The sequence below is a fragment of the Trematomus bernacchii genome, unplaced genomic scaffold (assembly GCF_902827165.1).
Source record: "Trematomus bernacchii unplaced genomic scaffold, fTreBer1.1, whole genome shotgun sequence".
NCBI lineage: Eukaryota > Metazoa > Chordata > Actinopteri > Perciformes > Nototheniidae > Trematomus > Trematomus bernacchii.
In genome coordinates, this window is record NW_022987564.1 from 18,152,431 (window position 1) to 18,164,632 (window position 12,202).

The 12,202-nt window shown below is 40.4% G+C and overlaps 1 protein-coding gene across 1 annotated transcript in view; it reads left to right on the forward strand.

Moving 5' to 3' along the window:
• Positions 1-2,906: 2,906 nt before the first annotated feature.
• Positions 2,907-12,202, forward strand: part of erf (Ets2 repressor factor) — a 35,754-nt gene continuing 26,458 nt past the window's right edge. The window contains exon 1 of the mRNA XM_034124682.1: positions 2,907-3,605. Coding sequence (XP_033980573.1) covers positions 3,584-3,605 — 22 coding nt within the window. The 5' untranslated portion in view covers positions 2,907-3,583. The remainder of the gene's footprint in view (positions 3,606-12,202) is intronic.

Here is a 12,202-nt window from a genome sequence, read left to right on the forward strand (position 1 = left end):
CAGTAGGCGTTTATTTTAATCTGCTTCCAGTCTTTATGCTAAGCTTAGCTAACCAGCTGCTAGCAATTGAACAGACATTCCGAAATGTACAACTATTATTATATAATCAACGCTTAAATAAATCGTTAACAAAAGTGCACACACACAAACACACACCAGAAGACACAAATATAGATTACTGAGACCCAAAGTGTCTGGCCTTCATCTACAAAGCGTCACTCAAGAGACAGACAAACCAGGAAGAGACAAAAAAGACTTCAAGGACTCACGAGACTATGAAATGAGGCAAAACAGCCACCAGGTGACACAAAGAAACACAAAGAAAGCCGCTTCAAAGAGAACAAAACAACTAAAGGGAGACACAATTATGACCACAAAAAGAGACAAAGCAGTGCAAGCGTCCAAAACACTACACAAAGATGCAATACAACAAAGTGACACAAAACAACACAGAGAAGCAAAACCAGCTACAAACAGACACAAAACAAATACACACAAAATACTACAGAGATGCGTTTAAACAACTACAAAGAGACACAAAATTCTATTACACATAAACACAAGACACTAAAAAGAGACAAAACACAGGGAAAAATATTGCTACTGTAGTGGCAATTTCTTATATTACTAGTTATGGTAAAACCAAATGATGATATTATGCTGAGAAAACGTTTGGTCAGCTCAACCTGTTGTATCCCACGGTAGCTTCCTGCCAAGGTCGTATCTTTACAGTATTGACGAGGTTAAAATATCCACGACACTACAAAGAGACACAATGTGATGACACTTGGACAGAGTATGACTACAAAAAGACACAGGACAAGAACAATAAGAAACGATATGTGTCCTGCTCCTATAGGAGAGTTGTTGGGGTCTCTTGCATGTCCGGGGGTCTTTTTTGTCATGGTGATGTGTGGACATGCTTGTGGGAGGTTGTGTGGGGAAGTGTTAGCGAAGCATCTAATGGAGGCGAACAGGAGGAGAACTTAGGTGCCGAGAGGAGGAAGTGAGGTAGGCGAGGAGAAGGGAGAACATGAGGAGGTGGAGAAAGCAGGAGTAGGCGTAAAATAAAGTAGGAAGTGAAGTTACAAAAATGAGGAGGATGAAGGATCCACGCAGAGCAGAGGAAGAGGAGGAGTGTGATGTATGGAGGCCAGGAGCGATGTGACAGCAGAACCATGATGTTTGCTATTGTATGGTTATGTTGCCTCTGTGTGTGTATGGTTGAGACAATGTGACAATCGCATGAAATGCTTCACCCACGGCTGGCCTTCACCTCCCACACACTGCCACTCAAAGTAAATGAGCAGAGGAGGGAGGGAGGAAGAGGGAGAAACAGTGGGATGACTGATTGGGTAAGAAAGAAGAAGAAAAGGCTCTACCAGAATCCACACACTTATTCTTCCCCACTTCATTTCCTCTCCCTCCGCTCTTCAGCTCAGCCCGCGCCTCGTTCTCCAGTTGAAGCTCTTGAGTAATTACTGCTACTTTCTTTCACTCCCCCCCCCCACCTCTCTGCTGCCTCCTCACAGCTGATGTAAGTGCTGAAGGGCCCTTCATTAAGGAAGAAAGGAGTGTGGGAGAAAATATGTGAATGTGTGTGTGGGAGAGAGAGGGAGTGTGTGTGTGTGTGTGTGTGTGTGTGTGTGTGTGTGTGTGTGTGTGTGTGTGTGTGTGTGTGTGTGTGTGTGTGTGTGTGCGTGCGTGCTGTGTGTGTGTGTGTGTGCGTGTGTGTGTGTGTGTCTACATTGGTTAAAAAGAAAAGAGTCCCTGGCTGTCTACAGAGGTCCTCTTATAATTGCAGTCTGTGTGTGTGTCTCACCGGCCACTGTCCATTCCTGCGGGAAGACACACCTGTTGATTGGCCTTCCCTTCCTTCTCCGGGTGTAGAAGACGGATGGCGGCTCGCAGTTTACCGGTAAACACTGCGCCTCTCATCACCCGCGGCGGTAACGGGTCTCCACAGCAACGCCGTCACGCGCCAACCGGGAGCGAGCGGTGCGACAAACAAACTGGAGCTGCTCGAGGCTGCAGCCCGCAACCGGTCCTCTTAAAGATCGTCTATTGAGATAATCATCATGATCACTCTAGAAATACAATTACATACTTTTCACTTTTATGTTATGATATTTATAACATTATTACACAAATATGTATTGATTTAATTGGGGGGTTTACATTTCAGCTTCATGTTCACACACGTCAAAGTTGTTGAAAATATTCACTTGATACTGAATTTGTGGTTTGACACAACTATTTTGATAATCACTTTCAAATTATATTTCCTCTTTTTGAAGCAGACACTGCTTCCAGGTTTTTAAATGAGAATGGATCCAGGTTTTCTTATTATCTTATGCATATCTTTACATTGTATGCCTATGTCCTAAATTCCTTTATAGATAACATAACTACACACTATTAATTGAAAGGATAGGGCTGTTGTGATAATTGGAAGTCATTTTAAGACCACTTTATATCAAGGTTATGTGAATAATTATATTATAGGTCCATGCCTTAAATAATGTTACAGATCAGTAAGAAAATTATCATTAGAAGCATCAAAAATAAAGTTTCTTGTTAAAACAAAATATTCATTAGGCTACAAAAATAAACGATCAGATCTTATAATTTATATTGATAGCATACATAATGAATGTGTAATGCGATCAAAATAAACCTCGGACAACTAGTTTTATATTGAGCAAATCAAATATTAAGTTCAATTGTGTTTGCAAATGGGACTCAGTTAACATAGCCTACATTATGCTAAGTGTAATACACTTTCCTTCAAGGCCACTTCTGGACTGAAAGGGAAAGTGATTCTTCCAAAAACATAGACGATCTTTGGCAACAAGTGGGCGTTGAGTTCCTCACCCCCTCCCTGCCTCCGTGGGTCAGCGTGGGCGGCCCCGTGTGGCAGGAGGAGAGCGAAACACGACACCCCGACAGAGAAAGGGGGGGGGGGTTGTTGAGAGAACACGAAGAAGTGAGTGAGTGAGTGGAAAAAGAAAAAGTGTGTGCCGGAGAAAGAGAGGGGCAGAGAAAGGAGAACAGAGTTGGCTTTGCTTTTTTAGTTGCTTTCAGAAGCGTCGTTGTTTGGACTGTCTGTAAGGATGATGATGTGGAGGAGGAATCGACCATGCGACACGGTTGCAACAAACGGGATGAACATTTAGACTCTGCATTCCGCTGCTCCACACCGACCGACCGCAGCACGGCTCCTACAAACTCTGCGCCATTCAGACCCGGGACACTGGATTTCCCCCCAGGCTCGGGGCAACTTTTCGCACAAGACTCCTTGTACTTAAACTTAAATACCCCGGCTAAAACTTTTTCAACAAAAGTCAATGTGTCGAATTAAAACGCCGAGCCGCGTGTGAAGTTGGCGGTTAGTTCTTTGAAGTCGGAGCGAGCCCGTAGTGAAGACAGGTTCTCCTCTAACACTTGTGAGAACAACACCGGAGGAAGGAGTGGGGTGTCACTGCTAACTTCGCTAGCTAACTTAGCTAGCCGCTAGCCAAGTCTAAAGTTACGAGTCGACGGGGAAAGTGTCTGAAGCAACAAGCCGAAGACGACAACAAAGATGAAAACGTCGGCAGACCCGGGTAAGTTTAAAGGCCTACACAAGAACACTTTGTTTAGACTCTGCTTTTGTTCTTCACATGAAAACAACAGCGCCTGACTCCTGCAGCTAGCGGATAGCATGCTAACAAACTCTCCGCTCCACGGGGAAAGTGACTGAATTATGGCGCTCGGGTTGATCCATAAAAGCCTCTTGTTGTCGTTTAATTAAAACTATAAAAGTAAATAATGTTTACTACCACGTCGTAGAACGAATATATTTGATACATTCAACCATAATGGCTATGTTAAACCTTTCCACTATATCTTACTTTAAACTATGCTGAGCTATTTACAGTGAGTACAGTGGGGTTAGCATAATTTCCCGGATCAGTAGTAAGGAGTCAGGGCCAAAGTGCACCAACCCTCACTGCGATATTGTTGCATTTAGTTGATGTTTTAGTCGAGACCACTAAAATCCAGTGAAGAAAAAGCTTCACTTGTAACCAGCACCACATGTGTGTGTATAATGGGGACCCTTATTTATCACTGCATCCCATCATACAGTGAAGTGTAGTAATGGGACTGAATGATTGGTTCAAGGTTCTTTATTGTCAATCTGACATAGCTACAGAGTAATTATGTAGTTGAAAATCTTATGTCACAGGCTTCTCCAACAATGCAACATAATAATAATAAGAGCAAGAGCAATACAAAAAGAAAAATAGTTATAAAATAAAGTGATGATGTGGAATAGTGCAGTACAAGTCTATATACAAGTTATTGGAATGATATATATATATTAGGTATTAGATACATATTGGATAGGGAATTCACCGCTGATACGTCTCAGTAGTAGCCTGGGTTATCTGCGCTCTTGGATAACAGGCTGCCTCCATTGCTAATGTGAGGTACTAAAATTAAATCAGGGAACATAGTTTGTGCCTTTGTTTACGCTATTGTGTGTTTTGTATACTTCCTGTGAGGTTGTTTGTCTGTAAACCTGCTACACATGCGATAATTGTATCCTGGTGGATTGTTTTACCAGCGTAGTAAAATGTTTTACTAAGCTGCTTCAGAAATTCAAAAAGATTTACTATTCAAAATTCTTCCAATGTTTTCAGCCGTTTTTAATGTGATTTAAAATTATTATGATTTTCTTTCCATAACTCATGGATTCTCCTACAGTGTGCTCTTCAAGACAGTTTAGTCCAAAGTTGTGTATGGTAATCTTGGGAAAGAGATCCAATAAACATAATGGCTGTTTAAGAGGGGAATGCCACACCACAACACAACATCATAATTAGGAACTTTTGGGTCTCTGCACTGCTTCAGATAACTTTTTATATCACAATACAATTGTGTGAAAACTCAAGCAGCTTTTTCACAGAGAGAACTTTGTAAGATCTTCTAAAGCCACATGGGTATGCAATAAAGTGCTTAAAATAAGCTTAAATTACCATTTTTATGATTTGAAGTTCCTTATGGGTTGCACAGCCCCAAAATACTTGAACTGAATGCCACTTTCGATCATATATCACATCAAGCAGAACATTATTGGCAGGCAATTACTAATCAAACATTTGTCATGTGCACCCAATATTAGAAAGAATAATAATAATAATAATAATAATAATAATAATAATAATAATAATAATAATAATAATAAAGGTTCTTAACTGTAGCAGTTTCATTGCATTTTTATTTTTACAAATGAAAGTATTCTGCATATGCAAAATTAACTGTTCATATTCTGACCACCACTAAGCTTAAAGGTGTTCTAAGGGTTGTTGGGGTGTGTGCTAAATGAAAGTCAGCGTGGTGGTAAGTTCTCAGTAGTTCCTATTTTAGTTTTGTGACTTCCTTTTAATTTCTGGGGATTGAGAGAAAGTGAGCCACATCCTTTAATGGAGCTGTGTAACATTTATAGTGACATCAGTGTGGTGTTGGCTATTAACTTTGACTATTTTTTTACAAAAACTTCCCAAATTGGGATCAATAAAGTACTTTTTATCTTATCTTATAAGGTGTATAAGTAGGTCCATGCTAATATCAAAGAATCCCGCTGGTAAACCCTGTTCAGTAGCCACATTACATTATGCATTGAGCTACACAGACCCTTTGTCTGTCTTCCCTTCAGTGATTGAGCCTGTTGACTACTTTATGTATATATGGGTCAACCTCCACTCCACTATTCCTATCAGGAAGTCAGCAGTCTGGCCCCACCAGCTCCAATTTTCCACTTGTGTTACTCCTTATATCAACACAGCCCCACATGTGAGACGTCACAGCTGTAGACGGCCAGCGAGCCAGCACGCTTTGTTGCACTGTGTGAGTGTGTGTGGAGTGAAAGGAGCCATACATGAGCAATTAGCTGGTGTTAAGTCTGGTGAGGGCTGGGCTCCTGTTTATGACTGTGAGTATATGTATGTGTTTGTGAGTGTAAATGTGTGCGAGCCCATATGTCTGTCAATGTGTGGCTTTACCTGACATTGGTGTGGTCACAATAAAGTGAGTGTTTGACCATTACCAGCAAGACCAAATTGCTCTTGAGGAAGACCATTTGGCTGTGGGCAGTTGAGTCAGCCCATTATAATTACAGGAAGAACAACTAGACGTCTTTATGCAGATTCAAATAGCTCTAATAACACTGGTTAGACCAAAGCTAATGAACCACAGGCTCATTTTGACAGAAGAATGACGCTGTTCGTTTCCTTTGGGAAGAACTCTGTTGTGTTACTGTCTCAGTTTTATACTGAATTATGCTGTTGGCAGCAGCAAAGACGGCCCAATTACACTACAGGTTGAGGCCGAGCTGTTTGTCTCAGGGAAAGTTTGAGAGGAGGTGCTGGAGACTTAAGTGTATAGGGATGTGGCTGTGTGGTCTGCAATTCTGGACACCCTGTCTCCCTGGGTTTTAGTGGAGATTTGCTGTAGTGTCAGGTGGAGGCAATGGGTCAATTTTATATAATAATGCACAAATAAATTGTTCACTATATTATGCCTAATTATAGTCATCAAAATATGCGTAAACTCTTAAAATGAATCACTGGAATCACTTAACCTTACATTTTTTGAAGAAACAAAAGTTATTTTATTACATCACAGCATTTTTTATGAAATCAGAACTTCCAGATACGGTAATCATAAATCATATGGTCTCCCTTCATTAATGGAGGAAAAATCAAATAGTAACATAATGTTTTTTTTAATGATAATGCCTGTATTTCCTCAGTCAAGCATTTCTTTCCACATCTTTACAATGAAAGTGAGTGAGACAGAGACATTTCAATTCAATCAGCGATGATATTCAGAATGATAATGGAAGTTCAGCACGATTCACTTTTTGTTAGTGTTTTATCCACAATAAAAGGCTATAGTCCCATCCCCATAAGGCAAATAGATTATATATTGGTTTCATTTAGTTATTTCTGGCAAGACCATTTCATCTTAAAAATAAGAATACTTGAAATCTGATCTAATTGTTCCCTGTACCATTAATACTCAGGTACATGCCAGTGTTGCATTGCTTTCCAATAGACATTCATCATGACAGAATCCATTTAGGAGGAAAATACCCAAACCAAAAAGCCCCTAAATACCAGTGTTCCTCACAGGATGTACCCTTTTCCCTGGTTTTCCTGCCATTATGTAGTTACTGTGAGGGACCAGGTCAAAGCAAAAGGTTGACCTGATCACATTCCCGATTGCTACCGAGCCGAGTCCGTACAAGCAGACCCTGGAAAACACAGCACAGTGACGTCAGCATTTCTCTGGCGTGTTGTCAAGTGGTGGCCCGGGTCAGCGTTGCTACGATCATCTCTCGACGTTACTGCAGGCCTTTTTCCTGGAAGTGTGTATGTACAGTGGCTTTGGTGACCCATACAAAGCAAGAGAATAGACAACAGGTTGCATGAGCCCGGGCATGCTGGCCAAACAAACACTGGGGCCTCTAACACAGGAAAGCATGGCAGTCGCTCTGAAAGGTGAGTGTTGATGGACATCCATGCCTGCCGTTTTATTTTATATTAGGTTCTATAAGATCCAACTTTTGGAATGTTTTTTTAAATACCCATCCAATATTTTGTCTATCTTCAGGTACTTGGTAATGGTATACAAATATATTTTGTAAGTCATTTTAACCAATATGACAATCTGATTGCTATCAGTTTTGATTGTTTCAAACTCAACCATGAGGCTAGTTTATTCAACTGCATATTTCAGCTGGCCTAAGTGCCTGGCCTATGGGCACTGTGGTGGTTGTTTGGTAGCTGAACAGATACATCATGCATAATCCAGCTTCTTTTAGTGTGAAACCAGTGCTTTTCAAACATTTGTAATGTTACACCACAGTAGTTACCTTTGTTGTTAAGTGTGGTAATTTCTGATTTAGAAAACCTAAATAAAGTTTAGAGAAGAAGCTGTTGCTCCTATATTGTCTGCCACCATGCCAGACATTTATGTTGATATGTTATGTTCTGAATTCATGTTATTGTGGTGCCACATTGCTCTAAATTTGACCCGTAATTTGTAAGAATGATAAAAGTACACCTTTTTAAAAGAAGGGCATACCACAAATGGCTGTGTTTCTTACAGTTATTGATTTTCTGAAGCTATATTTTTCAGAAGAAGACACACCTGGAACCACTTTTTAGTGCAAAGAATAGGGCTGTGCAATTAATCGTATTTTAATCGCAATTACAATTTTGGCCTGCCACAATTACGAAAACAACATAATCGAAAAAAACAATTATTTTGCTTTGCTAGGTTGTGACAGTGCACTGCAACATATTTGATCACATTTATTTGCATTTATCATATTTATATATGTTTAGTAGCTTGTGGAAGTGCGCTCCAAAATATTTGTTGATCTTGTTTATTGGTATTTATTATTTTGATATTATTTATTTAAATGTATAATTTTATTTATTTTTGTACTGGTTTTTCAGTTGAATTATACGTTCAGGGTAATCAACAGTTAAAAAGATACTGTTCAAATTATTATTTGTATTTGTTTTAAAGTTCAATAAATGGATTTTTGAATCAATGAATAATCGTATTTAATAATCGTGATATCAATTATTGACCCAAATAATCGTGATTATGATTTTTGCCATAATCGCACAGCCCTAGCAAAGAATGTCCTCATCATCTTAAATGTCTCTGTTAGCCGTCCCGCTTGCTTTGGTATCTGTGAGTGTTTATGATTGAGTGAATCTGTGTTGGCTCTGTGACCGTGGACCCCCAGCAGGGCAGATGAAAGCACAGAGCAGGTCAAGTGGAACCAACGACACACTTCACCGAGCAGATAAGCAAGGCTTCTGCAACATGTAAGATATCTCTGAAACACCTGACAGGATACAGGGTTTCCGGCTTCAGTAATGGTCGAACACACACTTTCAAATCCATTTTGCATAAACTCTTCTTATGCCGTTTAATCAATATTACATCTAAAGGTTAAAGCTGTCTACCATTTGCCCATCAGACTCGTAGATTTACAAGTAGGCCTTGAAAGCCTGAAAGCCATAGTTCGTCAAAAACTGCAGTTTTTAAGTGCCCTTGGAGCTCTTTGAAGGTTTTCGAATCAAACCAAGGCTGAGAGAGACAGAAAGTGAAGAGGTAGGTTTGTGCTTTGTCTGAGGCTGTTTTGGCTAAAGTCAGCCTAACTGAAGAGGTGTGCTGTGTTATGGCTATCATCTGTGGTTCGTGGAGAAGGAGTTGGTTGGTTTTGGCGTTGTTAATGGCAGTAGGATTGAGGTAGGCCTGAGTCTGCCGTCTACACACAGCAGAAAGGATGAAGGGACAGACTAGGCGTGGTCCTGTATGGCTCGGTGTAATGCTGGCCACATTGCTACGGTCATTGCCAGTGCTGAGAACTTACAACCAAGTTTCTGTCAAAGCATAACATTCACCAAATGCCATATGTTGTAGGGAGTTTTAGCTTAGAGCCGCAGTAAGATGTAGTACGCAAGGTTATGTTCAGTCAATTAGAGACTTAAAGTAGGTGGCAAGATGTCGTTTATAAGCTGTTTTACAAAGAAATGGAAGCATTGACACACACTTAAAGCCAACCATGACATTCATTGCGATACCAGTGGAAAGTCTTCAGCTGAGTTGATTTAGAAAATAAATTGGATATGTGTTTTCAAAAGGGACCACCAAGAGCCACTGAGGGAGAGTGCTGCCAGCCGGTTGCAGAGAGAAAAAGAGGCACAGTGGGGATTTTGTGGTTGTTTGGACTGAGTTGATCCAACCCAGATTTTTCCGGCCCATACACTTGTTGGCGCTGCACCTGCATTTTAGACCACACTGCTTGATTGAAAATGTGAGATGTCCAGCTTTCAGAAACACCAAGGACCGTTTTTATTCATAATCTCACAAATACGAGGCTTGATACTTTTCTAAATACTTATCTCTACAAACCCCACTTCTTATGTAAAGGCAGGGTAGGCAAAGCTACAACTTTATTGAGACCAAATATAAATGATTCAATGTGTCTCCGTTCTGTGTGTGGCTTTGCTGAGCTCAATCATAAGTACTGCCCAAAATGGGGCTGACACTGATTCAGATGACAGCAGATAAATGCTGCAGTAACTTCCTTTATTGGACATGCACATGCTTAAATTCATTTTATTCGGAAGATCTTTAAAAAATGCATGCGCATGACAAAGAGACTCCAGTGTCCGTGTGGTAGCAGTCTGCAGGTTCAAAGAAGATATTAATTGTTAAAGTGTCCTTTAATCCCAAGCAATTAAATCAAAAGCAGAGCCACATGTGGGGCTCGCTCTTGCCAGCATGAAAGACATATTTATTACATATAAAACAGACAGTTTCCTCCAGCTGATTTTTAGTTATTCCTAAAGTACCACAAAACAAGAAGAGTTGCCTTGATCTCACAAAAAGGTTCTACTCCGTAACATCAGTTCAAAAGGCTTTACTCAAACCCTGACTTTTAAGTTCTTTGCAGTTAAAATGCCTCGTATGAAATAAAATAAAAAACAAATCTTCCAATGTTTTGACTTGATAAGTAAAAAATGGGCAGAAGAACACATTTTCTGGCAGTTGTTGTCTTGTCTGGGACCTTCAGAGTGAAAAGATAACCTGTCGAAGTCTAGGGAGAGAAAATAGCGAGCAAATGAAAGAGATGGCTTCAGCAGTACCGTCTTTTTTGTCTGTGTTTGCTCCACTCATTGGTCTTTTGGGAACCTTGTGGTCTTTTATGGCTGTCACAACTTGTCCTGGGACTCAGTGGCTATGTGTGTGGCGTGTTTATGATAGATGTGACTGCGTGTGACAGTGCTTGTTACCCAAAATACATAAAGTTAGCTAAAGACTAATTGCCTAAAAACTTTTTCACACAAGTGCATACAGGCAGCACACACACCCTCTCTCTTTCTCACACAAGCCTTCACCTTCTCACACACTTCAGACAAGCATGAACCGCCTTATCCCCATAATAATTTAGATTCACATACACTTGCATCTTCTCTTTATCTGCAGCACATAGATACAGCTCATTGCTGACATGGGTCAATGAGAAAAAGATTGAAGACTTGATGACATTCAGGGGGAGGGGTGTTTACAGGCCTCAGTATGATGACATAACAGCCACAGTCATCAGCCACATGACATAGTAAACCAGTTGCTTGCAAAACATTGTTTGGTTTTAAAAAATCTGATAAAACAGCAGCTTTTTGCCAGATTATGTTATGTATTCCCTATTATATCTCTCACTTCCAATAGTCAAATTTAGAGAAAAAAAAACATGGAAACCAAAATGGTGTAAAAAAATTGGGAGGGGATGAAATTTAGTTTTTAATTTACTCAAGGTATATGCTTCTATGGAAGAGAATAACTTGAAACAGCTGCCAAGAATGTTACGGGGAATGCAGGGGCTGGGCTTGTCTTATTGGCTACTTCAAAGGTATGCCATCAATTACATTAGTGATAAGAATGGCACCACCAGTCGGCCGTAAAGCTAAGTTTGTTCCTTCTCCTAGTCTGTCCTTTCCTTATCACCCACAGCACACAATCTCAGTAAATGTTCCTCATTACAACTTAAAGTGGGATTCTTCAAAAAATCTTGGCAATCTTGATGCTTTAGGAGTTCATATGCTTTAATTATATGATGATTGAACTAATAGAATCAAATGATCTGACTGAGAAAGCATGCTGAATCATTAACCCTTGTCTGACTCCACATGTTGTATTTATTAAGTGAAAAGCCCTTGTTTATTTCTTAACTCCATAAGAAGTAGAAATATGACCCATTTGCTCTCCCTGTTGGTAGTTTGAAACCCCCCCCCCCCCGGCCAGCCGCGGTGATGAATGAGTCAAGTCTCTGTTTTTTGTTGAAACGTGAAAGTCAGTGAGTGCCTCAGACAGACACTCACTCATCTCGCCCACTCACAGCATGCACACTTTATTAGGGGGCCCGGACCCCCCACATGCCATGAAAACGGGTGATGTCTGTCTTGCATTATCACACACACACTTTTAATTTTCTCACTAAAGCTAGCAAGCGTGGCTTGCTCATTTGGGCTGCCATCTCCCTGCGGTGACGCCGTCGTGCCTCTGTCTTTAATGTTTTAACACAGGGAGCGAGCCACTCAGTCTAGAGACTGAAACATCCAGCTTTAAT